The sequence below is a fragment of the Styela clava genome, chromosome 5, assembly GCF_964204865.1.
Source record: "Styela clava chromosome 5, kaStyClav1.hap1.2, whole genome shotgun sequence".
NCBI classification, from domain to species: domain Eukaryota; kingdom Metazoa; phylum Chordata; class Ascidiacea; order Stolidobranchia; family Styelidae; genus Styela; species Styela clava.
Window position 1 is genome coordinate 4393020 of NC_135254.1, and position 27178 is coordinate 4420197.

At 36.0% G+C, this 27178-nt stretch overlaps 5 protein-coding genes across 6 annotated transcripts; 1 reads left to right on the forward strand and 4 right to left on the reverse strand.

The window, feature by feature from the left end:
• The first annotated feature begins 653 nt into the window (after nt 1–653).
• Nucleotides 654–5054, forward strand: LOC120332647 (transmembrane protein 101-like). The gene is made up of 5 exons (XM_039399946.2): nt 654–820; nt 1245–1365; nt 2337–2499; nt 2857–2992; nt 3784–5054. Exons 1-5 carry the CDS (start codon nt 687–689, stop codon nt 3998–4000), a joined length of 771 nt encoding a protein of 256 aa, XP_039255880.2. The 5' UTR covers nt 654–686; the 3' UTR covers nt 4001–5054.
• Nucleotides 5055–6486: 1432 nt separating this feature from the next.
• Nucleotides 6487–9244, reverse strand: LOC120332716 (peroxisomal biogenesis factor 19-like). Its single transcript, XM_039400027.2, has 3 exons — nt 9104–9244; nt 7834–8062; nt 6487–7316 (listed from the first exon to the last, which is right to left on the reverse strand). Exons 1-3 carry the CDS (start codon nt 9224–9226, stop codon nt 6625–6627), a joined length of 1044 nt encoding a protein of 347 aa, XP_039255961.2. The 5' UTR covers nt 9227–9244; the 3' UTR covers nt 6487–6624.
• Nucleotides 9237–10198, reverse strand: LOC120332725 (uncharacterized). The gene has a single exon (XM_039400038.2). It carries the CDS (start codon nt 10070–10072, stop codon nt 9797–9799), a length of 276 nt encoding a protein of 91 aa, XP_039255972.1. The 5' UTR covers nt 10073–10198; the 3' UTR covers nt 9237–9796.
• A 1299-nt stretch (nt 10199–11497) lies between these two features.
• Nucleotides 11498–22924, reverse strand: LOC120332696 (uncharacterized). 2 transcript variants are annotated; one of them, XM_039400009.2, is made up of 9 exons: nt 22773–22924; nt 20775–20917; nt 20294–20410; nt 19461–19574; nt 18693–18845; nt 17919–18127; nt 16544–16692; nt 15501–15699; nt 12685–12818 (listed from the first exon to the last, which is right to left on the reverse strand). In XM_039400009.2, the coding sequence occupies exons 1-8, from the start codon at nt 22898–22900 to the stop codon at nt 15507–15509; spliced, it is 1206 nt and encodes a 401-aa protein (XP_039255943.2). In that variant the 5' UTR covers nt 22901–22924; the 3' UTR covers nt 12685–12818; nt 15501–15506. The 2 variants fall into 2 exon arrangements, with proteins under 2 accessions (XP_039255935.2, XP_039255943.2); XM_039400001.2 differs by lacking the exon at nt 15501–15699 and having other exon boundaries at nt 11498–12818.
• Nucleotides 22925–22947: 23 nt separating this feature from the next.
• On the reverse strand, nt 22948–24910 carry LOC120332686 (proton-transporting V-type ATPase complex assembly regulator TMEM9-like). The gene has a single exon (XM_039399990.2). The coding sequence runs from the start codon at nt 24788–24790 to the stop codon at nt 24122–24124; it is 669 nt and encodes a 222-aa protein (XP_039255924.2). The 5' UTR covers nt 24791–24910; the 3' UTR covers nt 22948–24121.
• Between the last annotated feature and the right edge of the window lie 2268 nt (nt 24911–27178).

Consider the following 27178-nt stretch of genomic DNA (forward strand, 5'->3'; position numbering starts at 1 on the left):
ACGAGAGAACCGTGTAACCCAAATAAACAAAGACGAAAACAGCGTGAGCGAACTATAATGGTGTCATCGTGCTGTGCTTTGGCAAGCTGTATGACGTAATTGTGACACACAAATGACATAATTTTTGGATGTCGTAGCCAAGTGTGGGTTAGGATCGGTACGGTACATGCATAAATTGTTACGTCACGCATTACAGTACGGAACTTGCAGTGTACCGGTTGGTCCTACATTCCAAGCAAAACGTTCAAATCACGAGTGTTGCAGCACAACTTTTTTTGTTTCCAGTTTTCTGTCGCCGTCAATGAGTAAACGGTACCGTACCGGTACCGGTAGTTTTTTCCATTCAAAACAGCTGGTACTAGATTATATGGCACTTAATACTGTCATACAAAAAGTAGAATATTACGGGTAACTCACCTTTGTAGTTTGTATACGGTTTCTAGTGTTGAGGTGGTACCGGTACCGGCGGTACGGTACGGTAACGTACTGGTAGTGGTACCGTACCTTACGGTATCGCTTACAGACATGTACCGGTACTGGTTTGTGGTCTGCGGTACCGGTACCGTAACTATGATTATTCAGGTCTGAGTGCTGCAGTGTAGTTTCGTACCTAAACTTTAGGCTAAAGTACTTTTTTTTATTTTTATTTCTAGTGGCCGTAGCATAAAGTTATTTGAGATATCACAATGCCGTTTGAAAACTTTGGACGAGACACTCGTCGATTTGTGTACACATCATCAAGAATAATCATCACTCGTTTCCCTTTCTGGGAAGCATTCAGTACTGCCATGTTACTGGGAGAGTTGGATGGGAGGGGAAGGTAAAGTAATTTATTTCAATTTTTATTTAATCACTTTAACTCCCCAAGGGACTTGTGAAATGAAAAACTGAAATAGCAATATTAAACTTATTAAAAAAAAATTTCTATGCTATGCTCACATATGACATTCGCACTAAACAAGGCCCTGTACAGGCAGCCACTGATATGTATGTATGTATGTTTATTCATCTCGTAAAAGCAAAAACACAGGAGTTAGTAAATATCAACATTGAAGACGGGATGTATACACAAGACCACACTGGCCTAAAACACATATGCTATGACATGTACGAGTCTATTATAATTACTGAAATTATTCAGCATTTATATTGAATCTATAGTTTGCAGCCAATATACTCATATAGCTAGACTACTTATACATTGTGCCATGTCCATTATTACAATTTATTCGTTCACTTTTAAGGTTGCACCATGTTCCTGACTATGCGATTTATGCTCACATTGGAGTCTGCATTATACTTGGAAGTCTGATGAGTTTTGATGAAGGAAAAAGAAGATTTGCTTCTCAGCTTTCAGCTGCTCAGGTAAAACCTGATTAATTTCTTTACCTAGTTTGATGTTTCTACAATTCACCTGCTGTGGAATAGGAATTTTAAATGTCTCTAAGATCTAACACGTTTTAGTTAAAACAACAATATGGTACACATCAGTTTTGTGATGGATCAATCTTTTATTTGGCTACCGCAGACAGCCTCAATCATGAGCAATGGGACTTCAACATTTCTTCTTGTATAATACGCACCAATAATATGCAGGTGTATTCTAGCACCTGGATCACTATAGATTTTTCGATTATGTGTGTGTGTGTGTGTGTGCCGTAAAAAGTTTCAATACTTTTTTAATACTACGAACACGTACTACTTCTTTTATCAATACCTTTCCCCCTAAAATCTGTACTCTTTAATCAAACCTTACTTGAGGTTTTGTTTGCTTTCCGGTTTCTATAATCAGTTTATTTATTTTGTTTTTATCAAATATTTTATCGTCCATTGCTGATTATGGAGTCAAAATAAACTCATACTTATCTCTTGCGTTGCGGGTTTTTTATCTTGTCGAGGGGTTTCAAACATTCTGTCTGCTTTTCATCAACTTTTCTTCTGACTTATTATGTTATTTAAATATTTGCCACCTATCGTTAAGCATAACGTAATATGGAATAATAATTTTTGATATTATTTATGTCTTACTTATTCTGGAGGCGAAATTTCAACTTGGAAATGTCTATTATGAATAATAAATGAGTTCCAAGTAAAGTCTGCTACCTACCCCAGGGTTACATGACCCATACAGGGTTTCATGTTTCATATATCCCCTATAAGTATTTTCATGTATTTGCATAGTACAACAAACAATGTAAATCTGCGAACCTACTACATTTTTACAAGAATGAGAAGGCTAAGTAGTTCATGACAAATCTGGAGTCTTATTTTTCTATTAACAAGGGTCATAGTCTGGTGACAACACCATATGACAGGATTGTTATTTATTGTTCCAGATGGCATTTGTTGCCTTCGCATCATTTGGGATATGGAATAGAACCAACCAAATGATGGCGCTAAAGATTGTTAGCAGATATCTCGGCGTAATGGCATCGTATCTACTGCTATCTGGCGGATTTGCTGACATGAAAGCATCCCATAGAAGATTTGCACAGCTTGGTGAGTATATCTTTTACCAATATTTGAAATGAGGCAATGACTGAGAGTGATAAAATGAAATTTTGTGACATTATCCCGTCATATTATATAGATGTAAGCCAAATGGGCCCGTGCACTGGCAGCTCAATATGGTTATTAGATAAAATATTTTCTTCTGGCATAGTTATACAAATGCTATAAATAAGGAGAATTGATTAATAAAGTGTAACTTTGAAATTGACCGCTGCAAATTCATTATGAATAAATTGATTGGAATTAAGCACAATCATCAGTAAATTCTGTCGAGCTATTCATGGTATGAAAGAAACATATAAAGTTTTTGAGTTTCAAATTAGAAAATTTACAAATTTGTTTTAGGCAACTTCACCGTAGGAATGTGTCTGATATCTGAAGCTTACCTGCTTTATTCATGGCCTACAGAGAGGGCAAAGGTCATGAGTTTGCTTCCGTCACAATTGATGAATTATGAAGAAATCATCGTCATTGTGTATTGGTATGTTTTATTAATGATTCTTCGATATAACTAAAGCCATATATGCCTAACCATCCCAACTTGATTGGAATTGGCCAGGGCATTAATTAATTATTTCCCACATCTGAGAAAATTTAGAATCGAACTCAGACTCCGGGTTGAACAAATTGTGGTTTTGTACGACCACATATTCTAAACTCCAGGTCCGAACCTTGAGAAAATTAACTTTGGCGTATACCAGCTGTTTTTCATGGCCCGTGAAGAATGCTTGGTAAAATTAAAGCTTTTTGAGTTTATGCGGAAACTTTTGACTTGTTTTATCACTATGGAAAATCTGGAATTTCGACTCTAAAGATTCAACCACAGCTCAAATTAAACAGTCCTAGTTTCTCTATAAAGCTTACATAATAATATTATCTTAATCGTTGTTCATTCATACCACATAGTCTAGGACCGATGGGGGGTTATCGAGCATCATCGCCCCAGTCCCAAGTCTGCATGTGGAGATGGCAGGCCCACTGGCAACCCGGGTATATAGTGTGACATAGCTATTCAAGATTTTCTTTCTGAACATGGTCCTGTATAAGCAGTCACTGATACCTAACAGTATGAAAGAAGCTACCAATATTTTTCAAGATCTGGAATCTTTCTGGTTTGGCTCCGCCTACCCAATTTACTGTAACCTTGGTGAGGTGGGGGCCATGGAATTTGGGACTCAAGATGAGTAGACTGCTGTCCAACACAGGTCAGTCTAGTGTCAAAGGCTATTGTGCCACAATTATCATGTTGTAAATTTTTTTTCTTATTTACAGTGCTCTCTTTTGCCTCTGTGCGTTCTGCTTCATGTCTGGATCAAATCTCAACTCTGGTTCAAAGTGTGCTCTTGCTTTATGGTTCCTAGTCGTACTATTTAACCTAGATTACAAGTACTGGGCAAACTATGTGGAATTGTGGACGCAGTTCCGCATCATTGCTGCTGATATTTGTTTCACTTCATTATTGGCAGTGAACTATGTCATGAGGTCGTAATTTCACAAATGAATATCCCAATATCTGTTTGAAAGCTTTTTTTTTTGGCAGAAATTTCAATGCATGTTCACCATGCAGAATGTCCTTAAAAACAGGGCTTCATAAACTGCTAATTTACAAATATCCTTGAAAAACAGGTCTTTTTAACTGCTAATTTGCAAATGTCCTTAGAAACAAGGCTTTATACCTGCCAATTTACAAATGTCCTTGAAAAACAGGGCTTCTTAACTGCTAATTTGCAAATGTCCTTAGAAACAAGGCTTCATACCTGCCAATTTACAAATGTCCTTGAAAAACAGGGCTTCTTAACTGCTAATTCACTTACATTTGAGATGTATTTTAGTGTCACCTGAACTGCCATCACTTTCTTCCAATTTTTGAAAATTTAAGCAGTGATTAAGGCCAAGAATCATGAATTTCGATTCTTTAAAACGGTACTTAACAATGAATATGCATATTTTCGTCATTACATATAGAATGATCAAAAAAATTAATGATGTGTGAATGTGCATTTAATTATTGAATGGTGAAAGTCTTATTTATAGTTTTTCAAAAGTCTGATAGAAGTGGTATGTCATAAACAAATTATGGAGTTGAATTATGGATATTTCTGAATACTTTTTTGGTTGAAATTCGAAAATATTGTACAATCAGATTATCTTATAATAAACAAACCATTCTTAAAAAAGTTTTCTACATATATCTATCAGACGTCAAATGGTCTGTCTCAATTCCTATTATCCTTTTCTATTCCGAACCCAGCACCATTTTATAATTGCCATGGAAGAATAATTTAGCTTTTAAATAATCGATGTCCTAACTACCATTATCACATTGCACCATTCATCCATCGTTTTGTAAATCCTATATAATTCAGTTATCATGTTTACTGACATTTTATCTTGTTTCACATTTTATACTCAGTTTTTATACCTGCAATAGCTATGCTTTACTAACAACTTTAGATGAGTTTTTACACCAAAACCTTTTCTTCAAAATATTATGCATGAGTAATAGAAATTGCATTTTTCTAAAATGAACTGACTAATTGAAATGTTGTGTTTGTGTTCAGAAGCTTGAACTTGATTTTGGGAGCAGGCCCTAGTTTTTAACCTGTCCTCGCTGCGTTAGAACAAGAAGTATCAAATCCTCTTAGACTAGTGATAAAGTTCTTCTGTTTGGTAAACGAGTTAGGGTTGTTGAGTTTTTAAGGAGTTGTTGTTTCGAGCAAGTAGTTGAAATCTGTTTAGCTGGTATTCAAAAGTTTAGGTGTGGGGAGGGAAGCCGATAACACGGCCCAATCACTTGACGGCCTATCGTCCCAGGTCCATAAGGTCACCAGTTCGTGTCGGGCATGGGATTAGTTAGCCAATTATTTATTTCAAATGCATGGACTTGGTGGTAGAGGAAGCTATAACTGACCAGCAGTTACTTGAACCACCACGCGCGGCGAGTCCAGAAATCCTCTTCGATATATTTTAACCCCATATCGGATTTAACCCATGCAAGGTAATCAGAGGTGCGAGTATTCCTAACGCTTAGCGCGATGAGACACACCGTCGAGCATTGATAGAATTAAAGGCAGCAGAATTCCTGACAAACCTAAAGATTTGAAAGAAGACCTGCATATGCCTCACAATTGCTTGGGTGTCACTGTACTGTCTTCCTTTTGACCATTATGTTTATGTTTGTCAAGTTTGTGGAGAATCGGAGTACTCCCTACCCTACCATGTGGCAGATAGCCAAGTCACCTCTTAAATACTTAAGAAATATAATTCGAACTGTACTACCTTTCAGAGCTGCAGGATTCCGCATCATTTCCAATATTATAGTGCTAGAGGTCAAAGTAAATTATAAGGAAAAGTACGCATGCCGACCATTATGTCTGTCAAGCAGTGTTCCCTCTAAGGTGTGCGCGCGCACACAGCTTTCAGAGGCTGCGCACAAGAATAGATTTACTGCGCACAGACGTATTTTGATGTAACGTAACGTATGCTCTCGGTTGGCAGGTTGAGAAAGTTTGTTGTTGGCCCACCCATTACACGGTTAGAACGCCAAAATTTCTTCATTGGTTTTTGCACAAATATTAGTCATTTCCAAAAAAGTGCGCACACATACTACAAAAATTAGAGGGAACATTGCTGTCAAGTATGTAAAAAATGCTGGTATTCTTCACAGTGAGGCAAAAAATCGAAGTCACCTCTAAAAACTTTTTTCCAAATTTAATAAGAAATAAACCTGTAAAACCTTTCAGAACTGTGGAGATCGGCATCATTTCTAGCATTATAGTGGTATTCAAACTGAATAAAACCATCATCCCGCTAACTTTTTTTACTGAGTCATCAGAATGGGAGTCTTCTTTTTTCCCAAACAACTTTTTAGTCCCATGATCTTTTTAGGTGGGTGTCGACACCGTCAAACAAGGCTTCAATCCCATTTCAACTCAAACCAGCGATACAAATTTGAAAAATAAATCTGGCAACACACTTATAGTTGACAATCATCTTGTTTAAAAAATTATATCAGTGTTAATGAAATGAAATTTAAATGAAGCAAATTGAAACACATTAATAATTATCAATAAATAATCAATTGAAAATATTTAAAAATAATTAGAAAATTAATCACATAATTGCACAATTTTCAGGATTCATATCTGGCCCAAACATGTTCCCGCCACCTGGGAATCCCCCTCCTCCAGCCCCAAATATTCTGCTCATGTCCATGGGTGTCTCCCCACCACATTTTTCTAATAATTCCTGGGGAGGGTTGCCACATTCTTGCATTTTTTCTACCAAAGCCATAAGTTCGTTCAGCCTTTGCTTTTTCACTTCTTTGGTGTCATTTTCATTATCGGCCTCGAAATTTTTACAAATTTTAACGATAACAAGACTTTGCTGCTCATAGCGCTTGAAGTCTGTTTCAGGTACTTTATCCTTGTTAGACTCTAACCAGCCAGGGTATACCTCCGAAATTTGTTTCATTGTGGGATACAAAACGTCTTTAGACAATAAATTCTCCATCATGTTTTCCATCATAGAGATAAAATTATTCTCCATCCCTTCCATGTCCCCCATTTGACCCATCATGTCACTCAACCCTCCCCCCATCCCTAAATTTCTCATTTCTTGGAGCAGTTTTTCCTCTTCGGTAGCACCTGTCATATTCTTTAGTTCATCAGCGCTACTCCCAATTCCAGAAATTGTGTCTTCCATCACTTTGTTCAAATCTGCAGGGCTAGCTTGTCGTTGACCTGCGCTGCTTCCAGATGGCCCGGTATTGCTTGAAGAACTCATTGCAGAAGGCACGGCACCCCCTAAAAAATATAACAAAAGACAAAATAAACATTAGATTTGAACAGGGTAGTAAAAAAGGCCCTATGATGCCTAGAGCGCTGTACCTAACTACCAGTATGTTAGCATCGCAGATTGAAATCTTGGATTAAAACACCATTGTCGCCTCTTATTGGTGTATAAAGACAAATTTCCTTCATTAGACTCAATTTAAATATCTTGGCTATCTTGCCCAGAGAGCCAATTTCCTGAGGCATAATTGGGGGCCTCCCCCAGTGTGTTGTAGCATAATGTCCCCAAGTTGAACCTATGTATAATGGGATAGCAGCTTATTTATATAGAATCGATAGGTTCCAAACCCATATCAGTTTTTTGCCATATCTAGGAGAGGCAGCGAACAAAAGACACTGAAGCGGATAAAGCACACTGAACCAAACTATGTGCTAATGGTGTCATCAAATGGTGTTTATTGAACTAAATGTCAGGGCATCTTGAAATTGGAGAACTGATACTGATATATATCATTTGTTCATATCATACCTGACGCAGCATTTTCCATAGTACTTGGAAGATTCTTCAACTGTGACGCAAGTTCTGGGTCATCATTAACTAATTCTTTCATTGCGGATTCCCACTCTTGTTGAAGTCTTTGAGAAACTTCATTGTCAAAAAATTGATCAAATATTTCTGATGGAGGGGGCACGCTCACATTCTGAGAGGTTGAAGACGAGGGTGAACTGGCAGGAACATCTTTTGGAGGTTCTAAAGACTGAATATAAAAATATTGTTTTACAGACATTTCTACAGTTTTACTTTGAGGAAACTAATAAAGGTCCTTATTATAAAAGAAGCCGATTCAAAAGAAAAATCGCTACTCGTCGCATCTTTGGATCTTAAATTCAACCTCCATATCCATCAATACAACCAGAGGGTTTTATAAATTTCCAAACAGATAGTATTCTGGTTTTTTCAAAAGTCATTGTGCCTTTTGCATGTCACAGAATGCTTGTTTTAAAGCCTTTAGAGAAATAGCAGCTCAGTACCGGTTGGAGGTGCAGTTCTTACCACTTCATGGCAACTCCTGCCACGAACGAACTGCGGCAGCTCTTGCCATGGCTTTATAGCGCTATTCAGTATTAACGGTATATTCACAAATTAATGTACCAGATTTAATTGATCATGCGGAATTATATCTACTACTACCCCAACCCCAAATCCATCCAAACTGTATCCATAAGAAAAACATTCCAACTTACCCAATATTTGTCACCATAAGGAACTGCCCTGCCTTCACGGCCCACCTGCCGTGGTTACGGCAGCAAAATTTTACCTGCCATTGGTTTTCAATTTGCTGCCGCGGCAATGGCAGCCTGTCATTGGTTTGTGGCAGCTAGAAAGTTAGTCGCCATGGGTTTGGCCGTAGCGGCCATCATCAGCAGGTGGGCCGTAAAGACAGGGCTGTCCCTTATGGTGATAAATATTGGGTAAGTTGGAACGTTTTTCTTATGGATAGTTTTGATGGATTTGGGGTTAGGGTTAGGGTTTGAGTAGATATAATTTCGCATGATCAATTAAAATTGGGTATATCAATTTGTGAATATACCGTTATAACTGAATACTGAATAGCGCTATAAAACCATGGCAAGAGCTGCCGCGGTTCGTTTGTGGCAGGAGCTGCCATGGAGTGGTAAGAACTGCGCCTCGCATCATCCCTGGCCATGTTTGGAGTAAAAGGTGCCATACAAAAGAGGTGCAAAGAAAACTGTGCATAAAAAAATGGTTCTCCAAATTCATTCTATCAGCATTTTACCTTCGAAGAACCTGGTGAATTTTTTTTCTCTTCACTTCCTTCTACAGGTACTTTTACTTCTGTTGGCTTTTTATCAAAGTCAGACAAAGCATCGTTCAGCAAATCATCTAAATCCGCATCCATTATTATTTAATTATTTTTGACTAAAAAGACACAAAAAGAAAATTACAGGAAAATAATTTAGAACTGATTCAAACTCAGAAAGTACATTTTGTAACAATGATCGGATCGTTGGTAACACAGATTGGAAATGACAACAAAATTACATGGCCATGAGGAATTATAAAATGGGGTCTAGTCTCCAAGTGTGGTACACTGTCAGACTGTACACTATAGGAGACGCTATTTTTCAAAAGACAATAATGGCTTAGTTAAATTAACACAATTTGACCTCAAAATAACCTGGGAGTCAAAAAGCGAAAAATAGCAGCACTGACACATTTATTTTCAGGCAAGAATATTCTGATCAGTCACGCCTTGGTGGTTCCAAATCGTGTCAAAGTCTGAATGAAGCTGACCAAACCTGACATAAGTATCGCAGAACATACGGAAAATACACTCATATTTAAACATTTTGGATTCAGACAACAATTAATGATCTCAGGAGGATATAATTTCAAGTAGCAAAAAGGCTTTTATCCTGACTTTCAATTTCCTAAAAGGTTGAAATGTAATTAGGTTTTTCAAAAATGATTACTGTTTTTGAGAGCTCATTCTCTGCCTTATAAACTGGTCAGATTCTAAAAACCTTTCAGCACAGTTTGTGAGACATGTTTCTTGTCTTCCAAGGCTGTTTCCAACTCTATCAACACATATATTCCAACAGTCTGATGTCAGTTTATTGACGATGACCTTCAATTGGTTTTGCGCTTCCATTTTCTGTTGTTCTTCTATCAGCATTCTTGCAAGATCTGGATTATTTTTCAGCTGTTCCGTGACATCCTGCAAAGCGTTTGCATCAAAATCCATTTTAAACGTTTTTTCTTCACTTTAAACACGTAGAAGTAATCAATATTTTGAAATAATGCAGCAATAACGACAAAATATAACAGATTGCAGGTGAGTAAATCGCGTAGCGAGTAATGTTTTGCAATGAGGTGAAATATCCGATCGAGCGTTGGTATTGTGCAGGAGTGGCTCCGGATGAAATCCGGAACCTGCATGAAAATGTCTCCATAATATATATTTATACTCGCAATTAATTCTGTTGAGCCTGAGATTTGCAAAGTTATGCATTTTTTTTTAAATTGTAGGGTACCAAATAAATTCATGTCTGGTTTGAAATCTATAGATTTTGAAGATTGCACACTTCGGGGGCACATTCTAGGGGTACATGTCGCACAACTGTATCTTAGACCAGTAAGGTCTTGAACATGTATCTATCCCGTCTCTGTTTTACTGTTTAATTATTATGCAGACACTGTTACATTTTTGAGGCAAATAAACATACATACATACATTTTTCTGTTTCCTTATTATAACGACCACGACTAAAATTGAATTTGCATATATATATATATATCCAGGGTGGGAGGAAAGGAATGAGACGACTTAACGGCTTAATCATGTGACGAACCACGGCCACTCGTCCGGTTACAATTCCATGTCGGGTATGGGATTAGTTAGTCAGTTATTTGTTTCGGATGCATGGACTTGGTGGTCGAGGAAGGCGTAACCAACCAGTGGTTCGGTGAAAACCACCCTTATGTGAACAACCTACGGCAGCGAGAAGCCCAGCAATCCTTTATCCCCACACAGGGTAATCAGAAGTGCGGTTGAATTCCGAGCGCTTAGCCACACCGTCTATTTACCTATACCTACTTCAACTATATTTGGGAGCCCAAATGTGACAGTGCAATTCTGAAACGATATGCGCTTGTATGTCTTGCAGAAAGTGCTACTTGCAAGCACAATATTTACGAGACGAAGTTCATTTTACATACATTTATGCTGGAAATAATTTTTCATTGATCTAAATGCTTTTTCTTGTTCCAATCTTTCAGGTGACGGAAAATGACAAGGAGGTAAACCAATACTAATAATGGGTTGAAATACCCCTTCTTATCATATCAGTCCCTCTTAAGGGTGAGAGGTAAATTACCATCACACCTCTGACTACAAGAGTTCATGGATTCAAATCCTGATCCACAGTGCTGCCTATTACTTCACCTTTGTAGATTTGTTCACAAACTGCAACCATCGAGTCAATGCATGTGAAAAAGGTAATGGTGAACTACAGCAGTGCAAGATATGGTTGGGACTGTTAACCATATGGGAAGCTGATGTTTGAAAGATTTTATACCTCTTTTGAAGATAAATATAAAAATTCCCTTTTATCTACCTTATTTGTTTCGGCATCCCCATTAAAAAGCCCAAAATCAACAGACCATGAAGCATATTAGCATAGCATTTTTAATTTAATTTTCACCTGCTATTAATAATTGCACATGCATATTTTTGTATTATCAGAATATGAAATAGAATTGATTTGTTCTTTCACTGCACAAAAGCAATTGCATTAACATAATTAAAACCATAGAAATATATACTCAGTAACAATATTTATTAATAATCGACTATATATGATACACTGTGGGTATAATTAATAGAATAAATGTAATGAGGCAAATTGGTGATAGCTGTATTATATTTAGTGCAATTTATGCAGAAATGGGATAGTTTGAAATGAAAAAAGGAATATGCTACAACTAAGTTTGTCTTTATTAAAAAATCTCGTAGATTTGCTCATTTCCACACGGGAGAAGACAGTATTTGAATATGCATAGTGAATATTGGGTGAAATTTCAGTCCATTATGAAAATGCAGTTACAGGTTTTCATATATTTTTTACACTTACAGAAATCATTGATATAACGAAAAAGAATTTTCGTAACAGGGTTTGATTTGTCAGCCTTATATTGGCGATGCCGACAAAGGTTGCGAGTGTTAATAAAATGGTTGACATATATCAAGAAATGACTTCATAACGAAATGGAAATTGTGACAAGACTTTATGGACACCAACCCTGGCTCACAGAAATCACAATACATGCAAAAGTCTGATTCAAGTTATAATCACAAAGTCTTAAAAGGCACTTGATCAAAAGTAAAATATACATAGGCACTACTCAACAAATATCAAAGGGCTGTCAACCAATGTAGAGTAAAGAGTTTACTCTGGGGAAGAAATTATTATTCCTAAATATTGAAGTTTAGCTCGGACTTTATAAATTAATATATTAAACAGTTAAACCATATATGAAACAGCACAAGAGTTAATTTTATTAGTTAAAAAAAACAGTGAAATTCTAAATTTCATTTAACCACCACTTTGAAAAATCTTTTAATCATCTCAGATTCAAGCGGCTGCTATACAAAAAACAATTAAAGGCAAATACGCAAACAATAATTTTCACCATAAATTTCAAGCACCAAAATTGGGTATATTTGGAACTAACAGGTCCCCAGTTAAAATGATATACCCTGTTATAACATTACACCTTTCTAATTACAAGGCAATTTATATTCAATATAATCGGCATAATTTTCATTCAAATATGTTACCACAGCATTTTTTAGCTGCATCAAATCATTTTCACTATTATATATATTGATTGTGGGACGGATTCTAAATTGGTCGTTATAAACTGAAATTGTAACTTGGGTTTTGTGAAATTTGAAGATGTCTTTAGTCATCACGTCTGCTTCAGTGAGCCTAAAAAATAAAAATAATATTATTAGTTTAAATTTATTTAATAAAAAAATTTTCATGTTGAAGAACTGGGATGATTTAAATCAGTTGTTCTCAAACGATGGGCCACAATTTTTTGAGGGGACGTAAGTTAATTGGAAATATAAATAGGTTAGATTTGATCTTGCTCGCCTTATTTTGGATATTTAGATTCTTTTATTTTGGTTATTTGTGTTTCATCCATATTTTCAACGTGTTTTTGAATAAAACATACTATCGCCTTACTATCTGATATTTGAAGCTTATCGTTAGCTAGTATTTTTCAGGTGGGGCGCAAGACTTGACAAATTCTAAAAAAGGAGCGCGGCTTAAAAAGTTCGAGAACCACTGATTTAAATTGAGACCTTATTGATAGCAGAAAGATCAACTACCCCAGGTTTTAGCCCCGTGTAACCCATAGTGGGAGAAATAAGGTGAGCTTTGATATGATAAATGGAAAGATTCAGCTTCAGAAGGTTGCTTATCTAAATCCTTGTTTAGAGCAAAGAAGCAAATGTATTTATTGTCTAGTTTTCTAGGTTCAATTTGGACTCTATAATTCGAAGATAAAGATTGATGAGGGTTCCTCTAATTGATGCTTTTAAAACTATACCGAATGACAAAGCAGATTTGAATGGCATGACTTCATAACAGATGAATTTTAGACATTTTTTAGGCTTTTTCGTAAGATTCTTATTAGATGGTTGGTCCAACATCTATTAAAAACAGGTTATTCAGAGATGAGAAAAGAGAATAAAAGAAACCCTTTACAATTAAAAAACAATGATTCATGCATATTAAAGGTGAGGGCCAGGATTATTAATTACGAAAGTGAAAATTAATTTCACATTATGAAGTTCTAAAATCCATGCAGTATCCATTTTCCAGGAATAATATAAAATATGTTGTAGTATTCAACCTTTCAAATCACTGTTATAAAATAGGTACCTAATAGTCAAAAATTTTGAATTTCAGAATTTCACTATAGAGTTTATTTAAAAATGAGATTTTTTCAAAATAAATTTCAAGGTATTTTCGAAATGTTCTATCCTTAGTATGCAACAAAAAATGAAATTGCCATTTATCTTGATTTTTTTTGAGTTATGGCTCATTTTTGAACTTCAAAGAAGAATTTGTTATTAAAATAATGCTTGTTATTATTACTGCATTAAGATATATACGTTGAATAAGATACATGAGCAGGACACCATAATCAATAGACTATGAAGCCTAATTCATAAATTATTATGATACATGCAATGCAAGACAGTATACGAAATTACTTGAACATTTTGACAAATCATATCACAGACAGTGAGTGGGAAGGCGTCATGCTCATAGCAGGTCTTGGCAAAAACATGTAGCAAGAAAACAAGGCTTCCTATAAGTGTGCATGAAGTAGGTTGAGGCATAATTTTTTCAAACTTATTTGAAAAATATGTGGCCAAACAATGACCCTCAGGAAAAATTTGAAAAAATAGAAGTAATGACATTTATGAGGCACTTTTTAACTTTACCTACTGATAGAAAGTTTGCGATTGATGCAGTACTTTAAACAAATTGATCTATAAGTCGACTTTGTGTTAAACAAGAACTGAGCAGAGGTGTATGTTTAAGATTCTTTTCTGTGCAGTTTGTTTCTTAAAATCCTTATTAATACCTTCCATCCAAAGTGATTGATATGGCTGGCAAAACACTTTTTTTTCATATTCAAAAATTGCCTCCAGACAAGCAGCCACCAAAATACAAAAAAGTGAAATTCTTCTAGAATAGAAGTTCTCAACTAGTCTCTTCTAGCTCACGTTTTAGCAAATTTTAAAATTAAAATTTACCCACCTATCTTTGTATACTGTCTATTTCATGACCGATGTCATAACGAATCCAAAATTTCAGACCATACCATTCTCACAAGATGGCAATTTAACAAAGCGAATAATTTGAACCAGGGATGGCCAATACCTAATAATTCACTATTTTGAGTATGAAATATCGGATATATTCAAAAATAAATCAATAGTTTTTCTTAGTGTATGAAGGAATTTGTATACAACGAAAAATGGAATTAACATGACGTACAGCTTTGACCAAGCATACCCAAATAGAAAATTTTCCTTGGTGGCTTTGGTAACTGCATATAGAATGGTTTTTATTCAGCGTGAGAAATTGAATGCATGGAAAGGATTCTGGGAAATTTCGGCGTAGGAAATCTCGCCGCATAGGAAAATCCGCCGCAAGAGCATTTTGCTGTAAAACGAGTATTCGTGACAAAAACAATTAAGTTTTATTAAAAAAAGATTCGTTAGTCAGGAGCATACTCTAACCCTATAAACATAACTGTTTTTATCACAAATACTTGTTTTACAGCAAAATGCTTTTGCGGCAATTTTTCATGCAACAAATTTTCCTATGTGGCGACATTTCTTGCGACGAGATTTCCTATGGCGAAATTTCTTGCGGCGAGATTTCCTACGACGAAATTTCCTGCTGTGAATTTTCCAAACACACATGAAAAAAAAGCACTTTGAATCATTGAATGGTCAATGAATATTTTCCGGGCATGGGAATCTGAATTAGTAGCATGTTTGAATACACCACATACGTTTTTTAATTTCAGTTGAGAAACAAGTCACCATGCACCACCATAGAATTGAAAAATACTGAATTTACTTTATTCTACAGCTTTAAATGTTTCAGGTCTTCGTTAACAAATTTAACAACGCTTTCTTTGATAGCGACATAGTCTGCTTTGGAATTGTACACATTAAAGGACAAACGTAGAAATGTTGTTTCATTGCAATAATTGAAACATGCCTGCATCCCATATTTTGTATAAAAATCTTTCGTCAAATCCCAAATTTCTTCAAGTCTGAAACATGATTAATGTATGCTCCAATGATGGCTGTGGAATCACAAATGGGCTATTTTACTGTGAATATTATAGTATGTTCAGCTATGAGCCTTTATCTAATAGTGAAAAAGCACTATTTGAATTGCATTGTGGTGATTCACAATTCCTAACACATGCCACATCAGACAATAATTATCCGACAATAATTCAGTTGCGAAATTATCCATTCCCCAACAAACCAACCCAAATTTAATCCTGAGTTTTCATTTTCGATAAAACTTCAAGTAACGTATCTTTGACTCTAACATAGTCAGTCTCTGTGTTGTAAATATTTGCAGAAACACGAATTGACTGAAATCCGTTAAAACTTGCCAGCATGATCACAATTCCGTTTTCTTTGTACAGTTTAACAAGCAACTGTGCAACTGCTTTGCGAGCGCTTATTGCATCTGTTGGAATGCTGAATTATGTAAAAGTTTTCAAATGTAAAAATTTTTTAAATCCAAGTGCACTGGCTTGGTATTTGAAGCAGTAGACTTGGTTATTTTGGTATCGCCCATGACCACCATCTCACCCGAGTGTAATAATTGCAATAAGTGCAATTTATTTAAAATAAAGTACCTTCTTACACAGCAGTGGATATTCGTACAGTGATACCTCGGTAGTCGACTCGATACTAAACAATTCTGTAGTCGAACAATTCTAGTAAAATATACTGGGTGGGCAAGATCCAATCTTCCAAATATTTTGATTTTTAATTAGCTTCACGTTCCCTCAGAAAACTGTCAACATCCCACCGTTTGACAACTATCTATATTCAACGCAACCACATTGGTACAAAAAAACAATGTACAATACATACTTTGCAGGTTTTTTCAAAGGCAATCTGATAGTTGTCATGCAAGGAGCTCTCATGGAATCCGGAATGTCTAACTCTTCTGTGCCGAGGGCTTCACAGAGAATTTTAGCAGCAAATTTGGTGAGTTCTCTGCCATGAGCTTGAATGGCTTCCTGGAAAACAAGGATAAAATTTAAGAAGCATTAAAGATTGTGGTAGTCTAGTTTTTCCTGAGTTCCCTTTCCTTGTTGAACTGTGTGCTCACTATTTTTTCTTGCCATTTGTGTATAATAGATTTTCAGTGGCTTGGAAAAAATAAACTGCTGCTGGGCAGTGCAATGTTTCTCAAGCAGACAAAGAGAATTAAAGAATTATATTGTTTTAGAGGTGGAAATTTTACTTCGTCCTATTTGCTAATATTTAGAATCATTGTAATACTTTTTTATACAAGTCACACATATCACTAGAAATTTTGCATGAAAGATTGAACGAAGAAGTTTTTATGGTTCGTGGAGGATGAAGAGATCTAAAAAAGACAAAAGAAGGCGTGTATTGTGAAAGGCTTGGAACCCCTGAGTTAGCTTGTTGGGAAATGGGACTTAGTATGCTGGTGTCACAGGCAGGCAAAAAAATGCATAATTATAATATTAACTACAGTGGAATTCAAAAAGTAGAGTCCTGGATGTAATTATACAGTAATCCTAGTTCAAAAATCGGGTCTAGTATAGTTTAGTACCACAAGTACTTCCGGTGGGCGTAGCATACAATTTTGCATATGCTATTCCTAACCCCACCTGACTATGCCATCCAAAAATTACGTCACTACGACGTCACCATCACGTGATATGGCTTGCCGAGGTATAATTACAATCGCCCAAAATGGCATCTGCGCTGCCGATAACGAACTCTCTAACGCCGATGATCTCTCTCCTATGGTGATCGTTGTGACAAAAAAACGAGAGAACTAGATTGCTCGATTTTGGGTGATCGTCTGCGCGTTTTGGACGACCATCCACATACTTTGCTGGGTCTTATTACGCACCTGTGACGTCCAAATGACGTAATTTTTCGGTGACGTAGTCAGGTGGGGTTAGGTTTGACATATGCAAAAATTGTTGAGCCAGGCCAACTAGATGTGGTACTAAACTATACCAGACCCACCCAGGGATTAATAAATTGAGTAGTCAATGCCGAACCAGAAATACTTTGGCCCTCCCAAAATATAACCTCACCAAACACCTACTAGTGTCTGTATAAATGTTTTATAAAAAAGAAACAATATTACAAAGAATAGTAGCTTTTGCAGGGCCTTCGAAGCAAAGAAGTAAATAGGTATATATAAAAACTAGCGCACTTCTGAGCTGAATATGCAATTTTGATTTAAGATAAAAGTTCTCACCAAGCCACCAATCTCTTTATAAAACTTAAGAGCGTGGGGAATACAGAAGTAACTTGAAATATCCCGGGTTCCAAGATTGTTAAACTGGTCGTCCAATGAGTGTTTGTATCCATGTGACGTCACTAGAGGGCGTAGCTGGCCGTGGAAGTCATCAGAAAACCAAATAAATCCACATGAACGAGGCACGTAACACCATTTATGAAAGTTTGCTAAAAAAGATAAAAATATTTTTGAGCAATCAATTAATTAGCCTTTATCCTCACATATAAGCAGAGTTCAAAACTCAAAACTAAAGTTGCAAAACTAAGGGGTCGGCTTATATGCGCATAACTCTAACTGCATTGAAGAGTTTCAAAGTAAGATGAATTTGAAGGATGAATGATTTAGAGAGGCTTCTTACCATTATTAATAAAAGTAAAACATTACAATAATTGTTATCATTTTTATTAATTCTCTTCTGCAACCGGCAACTGTACAGCATGTTACAATTTGTAGGGTCGGCTGATATGCAAATTTTCATAAATTCATCCTTTCAGGAACGTTTTTATACAAGGATATACGGTTGTTTTTCGATCTCATAACTACTGGGAAAACGAATTTTCATGACAAAACCAGACCATTATAGCACATATAACTTGAAATAATGTTTCGATTATCGGAGTTCCTACAAACATCTTTTCAATTCAAAATTTCATTTGATCTAAATCTTTCGATGTCAGAATCCTAACGAATGACAAAATATTGAAATATTATTTCAAGCAAACGATTAACTACCTGAATAAAAGTCGGCTCCAACTTCGGCAACATTGAGTTTTATTTGACCAGGTGCATGAGCGCCATCTATCAATGTTAGGACGCCTCGTTCACGACATAACTTGGTCAGTTTTTCAACAGGAAATATTATAGCTGACGGACTTGTTATGTGGTCTGAAATATTAAAATAGATAAATGGTATATACAATATACCAGGGCCTTTTTTGGAATTTGTCAAGTTTCACGTCTCACCTCAAAAATAACTAGCTAAGAATAAGCTACCAATAACAGATAGAAAGGCGAGAGTAATCTAGCAGATAATAAGAAAAATAAAAGGCACAACAGCTCTCTGAAATTTCTAAACAATAAAGAAATGTAAATATTCAAAATAAGCCCGGCAAGATCAAATCTGACAAATATTTTTATTTTGCTTCACGACCCCTCAAAAAATTGTCTACGCTCTACGGTTTAAGAGCAACTGGTATATACAAACATACAGTAAATTCGGGCTGATAAGTTCTGGTATTTCAATGTTTCAAATTAACACTTTACATGCAGGTAAATTTTGAAAAATCTATCATACATTTTATGTACTCGATCCATTCAAATAAATGTAGTCATGACAACAAACCAACGCACCTCCGATGCCCACTGATGGCTTGTTGGAAAGTACACATTAAGCACTCAAAAGTGCAAGTCAAATAAGACTTGAATAAGTAAGTAGTGGTTGGGAAAATGATATAGGCCTTTTTTGTGATAATATCGACAATGAACATGCCGTAAACTCACCCAGAACTGCAAGTTTGATCTTAGGATTTTCATCCAATGCTTTGCGGAAAACATCTACCAAATCATCCTCAGATTTTATGGGAAGTGGGATTTCAGCAGTGACAACTTTAACACCTGTTTGGAAAGAAATTTAAGGATTCGAGATAAGCATACGAGCTATAACATTAAATTGAAAAGTCGATGAAAAGTCCCGACATAGGCAACAAAATTGTGTGCAAGATAAACAATATTCGTGCCACTTTGGTATGTGGTTTCAACGTTATAAAACCACTTTGGTTCGTAATCCCACTTGCTTAACATGATCGAAATTGGGCGCCCCCGAAGTATGTGCACCAAGATGGCGCACAACCTGAACCCTAACCTGGTACACATACTATGTTCAGGTTGTGCACCATCTTGATGCACATTTTTCTGGAGTTCCCAAAATTGCATAAAAACATCCTCATGGATTTCAGTTCCTATCACAGAGATCACATAACTGCTAAGACCGTATACCAAAGTCCCGATATTCTAATAAACACTAATAATCAGATTCTTTGACTGTGGTATTCAAATATACAGGGTGTCCATAAAGTCCCTTTTACAAGTCTCAATTTTGTTATCAAGTAACAAAAGTTATGAAGTTCTCAATATATCTTAACCAGGTTTGTTGTTTTTTATTCAGTAATTGTTCAAGTATTTTTACTTCATTTAATACAACTGTGAGGGCCAAAACGATATAGCATCAGTAAATTCCCTTTGCAATTTTATAATTTGTGGACACCCTATTATTTTACAGTTCGATTTCGACATTCTTGTCACACATAGTGCGCAATAACAGTACTTCTTCTTACCTTTGATAAAGTCCTCTTGTTCGTCAGCGATATTCTTAACTGCATTGTAAGTGTGAGTATGGATCAATATCTGATCTCCTGGCTCAAATTTCAAGCATTTCACCACAGTGTTGATGCCTGAGAAATAATAATAAATTAAAATAGTTTTCTAACACTCAGCTAAGGGTAAGACAGTTGGTGCAAATTTTGCTCTGAACCTACTAAATTTAATTCTAATCTCAACAATGTCGTTGAGTTATTCTTAGCTGAAACATCAAAATTTGGTTAAGATAGGATTTACATATTTATCCCGGGGGAGAGGAAAGTTGGTAAGACGGCTTAACCATATGGCGAACCACGGCCTCTCGTCCGGTTATCTGTCCATGTCGGGTATGGGATTAGTTAGTTATTTTTGTTTTCGGAAGCATGGACTTGATGGTGGAGTAAGCCGTTTAAGTTGCGATAAAATCGGCCTAATATTTGACATTTGCAAACTTCAAACCTGTAGTCACATTGTCAACAAGCACCAAGTTCGATTTATTAACTCCAAGAAATTCCGCAGCAGCTGTGAGAGAAGCATCGTAGTATTTTTCCAGGTTGAATCGGAACCAGAGGTCGGGCTGCGCTTCTTGCTCATATATGAACCTGAAATAAGTTGATAGTGTCATAGGATGGTCCAAAAAAAACAGAACCCAAGTCATCTGGAAAATATTCTAGAGCAGGGGTTCTCAAATGATGAGGCGCGCCCCACAAGGGGGCCATGGATAATATTTTGAGGGAGCGCTAATTAAAAATTAAAATATTTGTTCGATTCGATATTGCCCCCTTTAATTTGGATATTTACATTCTTTTACTCTTTGGTTAGAGATTGTGATTCCATCCACGTATTTTCAACATGTTTTTCGAATAAAACATACTTTCGCCTTACTATCTGTTATATGTAGCTTATTGTCAGCTAGTTATTTTCGAGGTGGGGCACAAGACTTGACAAGTCATTAAAAGGGGGCGAGGATTAAAAAATTAAAAAGAGAACAACTGTTCTAGAGAGAACATAAATTTCAAACAGTCCTAGATTACTAAAACTTTTGGATACAATCATACACAAACAGAAATCAAATGTTAAATAAATATCCTTCAAAATTTATAAGTTCTCTTTTTTGAGTCACCCTGTCAGAGAGAATTGTACTTATACAATGGTTTACTTAAATTATTTGCTTGGTGCAGGGGTGGGCAATTACTTTTCTGAGTGAGTCTGCTACAGATAACAGACTTGGTTACTGGGCCAGAGGCCTATTATGAAAAACTATGAATAAAAACAGTTTACTTACAACTACTTGTCTGTCAGCTAGGCTACTGTTTGTATAATAATATTAAGCAGAATGTAACTATCAGCGTCATTATGATGTTATTTTCATCTAGATTTTTAACAGAATTTATATCCATAAAACTATAGTTATAATTTCAGCAGCCCACACTGGACCTGGATGAAACATTTCGGTGGGCCAGATCTGGCCTGCAGGCGTAATTTGCCCACCCCTGGCTTGGGGGATAGGAGCTCACAGGGTTAAGATGATTTATCAGGAGCTCACAGGGTTAAGATGATTTATCAGGTTCGGATGCCATGGTGGTAAACTACAGATTACTGTTATGCTAGTTAGTGGTTCAAAATACCAGGCAATTGAAATGATAAACTACTTGTTACCTATCTCCTAATACCTGTCCTGGCATCTTAATTAATAATACTCTGCACAATTAGGCTTTATGGCAGGGGTGGGCAAAATTTTTTAGTATAAGAGCCGCATGTAGCAAGTCAGAAATATGTGAGAGCCGCATAATTTTTGAAATTAATAATATTAGAACGTAAGATTAGTCGTTTGACCGATTTAAATTAAATTCCACGCTACGATTTTCATACTAAAACAGAATTTGTCTTAATCATAGTAGAAAACTTCGTTCAACCGCATAATGATTTAAAAACTGTTGCGCTACAGTTTCTCATAGTTAAATTTGGATAATATATTACTATTGCTAGCGAGAAGAGCCGCATAAAAACCCTGGCGAGTCACATGCGGCTCGTGAGCCGCTGTTTGCCCGTTGCTTTATGGGCTTATCTCTCCCCCCAGTAAAAATATGAAAATCCTGTACATTATTAATATACATTTAACTGAGTTACAATTGAGTGGCAAGGCTTTTCATATAGATTTAAAATTCTATTCTACAAGGATATCAATAAATAATATTACATAAAATTACTGTCTTTGAGTATGCAAAATTATTTCAGTCAATATCATGTATTTCAGCATAAATGAGAGTTTTGATAATATCATAGTTTAATCATATATTACGGCACCGTTGCTTGATAACCAATATTACTAATTTTGTGTTGACCGTCATCCTGAAATGCCTTTTTTACATTGTGTATGCACAGTGTATTTTTAGCATTATGAAAAAGTGAACACTAATAACTGATAAATCCCAATATTCAAAAATGAGAACTTACTTGACTTTCTGTTCCACCACTCTCTTAGGAGTTGGCCCATAAGATCCATGGTTCACAAAAGCACATGATTTATCCAAGAGAAACTCATCCTTCATTTCATCTCCAAACTTTACGTCTTTCAAATCCATATTTCCAATGCGATACCAAAAGATAGATTAGAAAATTTAGATATTACTTTGATCTAAATAAGTAATAAATTGCTATAATATCACATCACAACAGAGAGAGAAATTTTGAATACACTGATAAAGTATTTTCTGCATGGTTCAAATATAAAATATATTATGTTTTATTTTTTTTACACAAGATTTGACCCCAGGAAGTAATGACCCAGAAACTATTCAAGCATCATTGATTCCCAAAGGTGAAATAGCTTTCAATTCAGGTTTAATCAAAACAAGATTGCCCTCACGAGAAATTAGATTAGAGATAGAAGAGTAGCAGACAGCCACTGACACTTGTTACTCACATAATGATTTTTAAGTGTTTGTTTTCCATATAAGCTCCAATAAAAACGGACAGTGAAATTGCTTCTCTGTTGGTTAGTTAGCAACAATATGCACTAATAATTTTATGTGCGTAAAAAAAGACTCCAAGAAGCAAGAAAAAATAAAATAATAGCCGCCCAATAAGACAGCCCCCCCTAAAATCAGGTCAAAAAATTGGGTCGAGAGAAGCGACTTAATAACCAGGAAATACTGTTTATTGGTATAATCTTGGATAACTATCTTGACTGAAACACAAACTAAAACTTGCTGCTAAAATAAGTTGACTATTGCACAAAACAAAAACAAAAAAAATTAATCACGAATAACTTGTGCACAGGAATCACAAAAAAACTGCAAGTCTAAGTTCCTAGTAAAAAACCTAGAGAAGTTTTAGGTTTCTAAATAAAGTATTCAATATGGCCAAGAATTCGATGCAGTATAAAAAGAGCATGTTGGTTGTCCCGAATTGGCTTCCTACGTAACAAAAGTAAACTAGACCTTAAGACTGAGGTTTTATAGAATTGCTTTAATATGATCTTCATTTTAGTCCAGAAAAAGAGGGCTTAATCATATGATAGTAAGTGAGTCTATAGTCTCGTCACCGGGTCGAGAATTACTAAACAGTCCGATGCAAAAAATAGGGGGTAACAAAGAGGTGTCGGCTAATTGATTTGGATTCTAACACAAGCCTTTATTACCTAGACTTGCATACACATATTGTGAAAAATAGAAAAATGAGTATGAGGAACCACTTTCTAATATCAATCTCAAGTAGTTTGGATTATTTTTGTGTTGTAGAGGCAAAGAAAATCCAATCAATTCATCCTTTCATCGGCGAGGAATTCGTGCAATCTTTTCCCATTATTGCAGAATATTTCTACTCTCAAAGACTTTATCCCGTTGGCTTTTTAGTTGTCGCTTCCACTCTACTTGTGCGTTTGTTAGTCGATTCATCATCATAGAACTTGTAGAACTATGCTGCCTCCGATGGCTGCGAAAGCGCATATTTTCGGCAGTTTCAGATGAAGTCGAGGGTCGATCTTCACTGACTAAATTCTGAGTTTCAACTCCTTGTTCTCGATTCCGCTTTTTACCGATAAAATCAACTAATCCAACAATTGCCAAATATGAGAATAATATTCCAATTAAAATCAGATACATCAGGACAACAACCTCCATAGTCTTAGTGCTTCGTACTTCATATTTACACTGACACAAGAGGCAGTATTGTTCCAGCATTACGCCAGATATATTTGCCCAATTCAATTCCGGAACGACAACATCTAAACAGTTACATTTTTCTTGAACTGCATCTTTTGTATAAACCTTTCTCGGAATATTGAGAGCAATAAGTTGTTTGCAAGTGCAGCGACACCGAATGTCATTGAATTTTGCTTCTGCCGATATCTCACATAAAAGGTTACAAATAGTGAGTAAAAATAAAGTTAGTAACGACCCCTTAATAGTAGGCAACATGATTATTTGTCCGTTTAATACTATATCTAAAATATTCTGAGAAGATGAAAACATTGTCAAGCAATGATACTAAATAAAGAATCAAGAATCCGGTATTCATTTTCACCAAGTAAAAATGTGTCTATGTGCCTAATTAGGTAACAAACAAATCAAAATTATATACAAAGAGGTATGATATTACTGAATTACAACACCATTTGCAAATTTATATAGTTTTTATTAATTTTTAGACGCAGAAGCTTTAGAAATAGGATAAGATTTACATGTTATACCCGGAGACCAGTCTGGATTTCATGGCCTTTTTGAACGAGAAATCGGGCGTGCAATCAGAAATTCCCGCGTGCAAATAAGAATTCCTGGCGTGCAATTATAGCTCACGACGTGCAAAACAACTGCACTCGCGTGCAACTGACTTTGACATCAGATACCTCTCAATACATCCGCGTAAAATTACCGGTATCGGATAAAAAAATACGTTGAATCAGAGAAAAAATGGACGTTTGACCTTTGACCCCAAACATTATTTCTACAGTTTGTCGCTAATTTTGAGAGTGTTTGTGCGACTTTGGATACCGGTACTGTTCAGTACATCCGCGTAAAATTATTGGATAAAAAATACGTTGAACCAGAGCAAAATGGACATACTTTGTCATTAATTTTGGTAGTGTTTTTACGTAGAATTAATGGATAAATAATACGTCAAATTAGAGCAAAATGGAAGTTTGATTTTTGACCCCAAACATTATTTTCATACTTTGTCACTAATTTTGGGAGTGTTTGAGCAACTTTAGATACCGGTACTGTTCAGTACATTCGTGTAAAATTATTGTATGAAAAATACGCTGAATCAGAGCCGTACTTGGCCATTGGTGCGGAGGCGATCTTTTCGTCCATAACTATTCTCACGGGATTCCTATTTCCTATCATTCAACACGATATGAACCTTTCCCCGAGCATCGACTTCCTTGTTTACTTCGTGACATTGGCCAATCAGCAAGATGCAAAAAAGGACGTAACAATGAGAGGAATTTTTCGCGGGTCAAAGGTTGGGGAAAGGTCCATGGTCTTTTTGCTTCGCAATATTTCGATCAGACCAAATCTTGCAAGCTGGTATTTGTCGACAATTGTGGAGTTATAATATTTTGGCATCTTTATATTACTGGATTATTGATTTTAAAACTATTTAAACCGATTTACATTGGTGAGCAATTGCAAATTTTCGGCGTGCAAAATTGATTTCGCTCGCGTGCATTTTTGCGGAGCGCTAGCGCCCTCGGGCGTGCACCTGCCATGGAATCCAGTCTGGCCCGGAGATACAATCAATTTTTTTTTGGTCACTCTGAAAGAAACAAAACAACAACAAACAGACAAACAAAATGCAGAGGACCTGGGCATAACTTAATAGAAAAGTTAAAAAACAGACGAGTGCGTGCCCGTCCACCAAAAACAGTCAAAAGAAAACAATAAAATCAAGACACGATGTAAAATCGAGCGATATCTTTCAAATTAATTCTTATGCGTGATTACAGAAAAAATTGATTGATCAGTGAAATTTTTTTACAAAACAAAAGTTAATCATGAGAAAATGAACTAGGCTATGTACAGTATGTGAGAAAGTGGCATGCATAGACTTGCTACAACAGACAGAATCGTTAAAGCAGACATGTACAATTACAACCGTCTGCACTCCCGAAGGTAACAGGCATTCAACTTCTTATTTACAAAAATGTACCGGTAATGATTTAGAGCTTGCATTCTTGTGCGGCTGTTTTTGAGAATGATACCGGTAGCCTACATAAAATAATAACCTCCAGTCGAACGCTACCGGTACCGTACCGGTGCCGGGTACGGTATGCTGTGAAATGTAACTGAACTGTACCGGTAACTGTTCTCCATTCTGCACCCGATTCATTCTGGTAATTATGAATCAGTATCTCTTTGTATCGCAGTGTCAGCCTCCTAAGAGCCTTGTTTAAAATAAAAAAGGACAAAGCCCGTGTATAAAAAAAAACAGGCTATTCCAAATATCTTCTCAAAGCCCCGTTTGATCCCAAACTGTATTCGCGCAAAAGTACCTCAATTCGCGCAAATCTTCCAAAATGTTTTTATCATTTCGATCAAAGTCCTTATATTTCGATCGGCTGCTGGCGCCTCGAGAAGAAAGTGGTTGATAATGTGGTTAACTGGGGAAGAAGCCGTCTATATTGTTTTATTGCAAATTTATAATAAATGTTATCATAAACAAAAATACCTGAAACATTCACCCACTCGTGAAAACTTTTAAAAGGTCAGTTCACCATGAACGATTTGTGGGAATAATACCGTTAGTGGCGATAGAGATACATTCTTTGTTTCCTCAAGTTACCAAATTTATGCCTGATGTCCTACATTCAGACCGTCATTTTTCTTATTTTATTGCTAAAAATGCATTTTCAATACATT

Excerpts from the sequence above, each read along its gene's own strand:
- LOC120332686 (XM_039399990.2), bottom strand. The coding sequence starts at position 24,790 with ATGTTTTCATCTTCTCAGAATATTTTAGATATAGTATTAAACGGACAA.
- LOC120332696 (XM_039400001.2), bottom strand. The coding sequence starts at position 22,900 with ATGGATTTGAAAGACGTAAAGTTTGGAGATGAAATGAAGGATGAGTTT. Across the intron at positions 20,918-22,772 it reads GTGGTGGAACAGAAAGTCAA|GTTCATATATGAGCAAGAAG; the intron begins GTAAGTTCTCAT and ends AACTTATTTCAG. Across the intron at positions 12,819-16,543 it reads CCTTTGAAAAAACCTGCAAA|GCTCACTGAAGCAGACGTGA; the intron begins GTATGTATTGTA and ends TTTATTTTTTAG.
- LOC120332647 (XM_039399946.2), top strand. The coding sequence starts at position 687 with ATGCCGTTTGAAAACTTTGGACGAGACACTCGTCGATTTGTGTACACA. Across the intron at positions 1,366-2,336 it reads CTCAGCTTTCAGCTGCTCAG|ATGGCATTTGTTGCCTTCGC; the intron begins GTAAAACCTGAT and ends TTATTGTTCCAG. Across the intron at positions 2,993-3,783 it reads ATCATCGTCATTGTGTATTG|TGCTCTCTTTTGCCTCTGTG; the intron begins GTATGTTTTATT and ends TCTTATTTACAG.
- LOC120332725 (XM_039400038.2), bottom strand. The coding sequence starts at position 10,072 with ATGGATTTTGATGCAAACGCTTTGCAGGATGTCACGGAACAGCTGAAA.
- LOC120332716 (XM_039400027.2), bottom strand. The coding sequence starts at position 9,226 with ATGGATGCGGATTTAGATGATTTGCTGAACGATGCTTTGTCTGACTTT. Across the intron at positions 8,063-9,103 it reads ATTCACCAGGTTCTTCGAAG|TCTTTAGAACCTCCAAAAGA; the intron begins GTAAAATGCTGA and ends TTTTATATTCAG. Across the intron at positions 7,317-7,833 it reads TATGGAAAATGCTGCGTCAG|GGGGTGCCGTGCCTTCTGCA; the intron begins GTATGATATGAA and ends TATATTTTTTAG.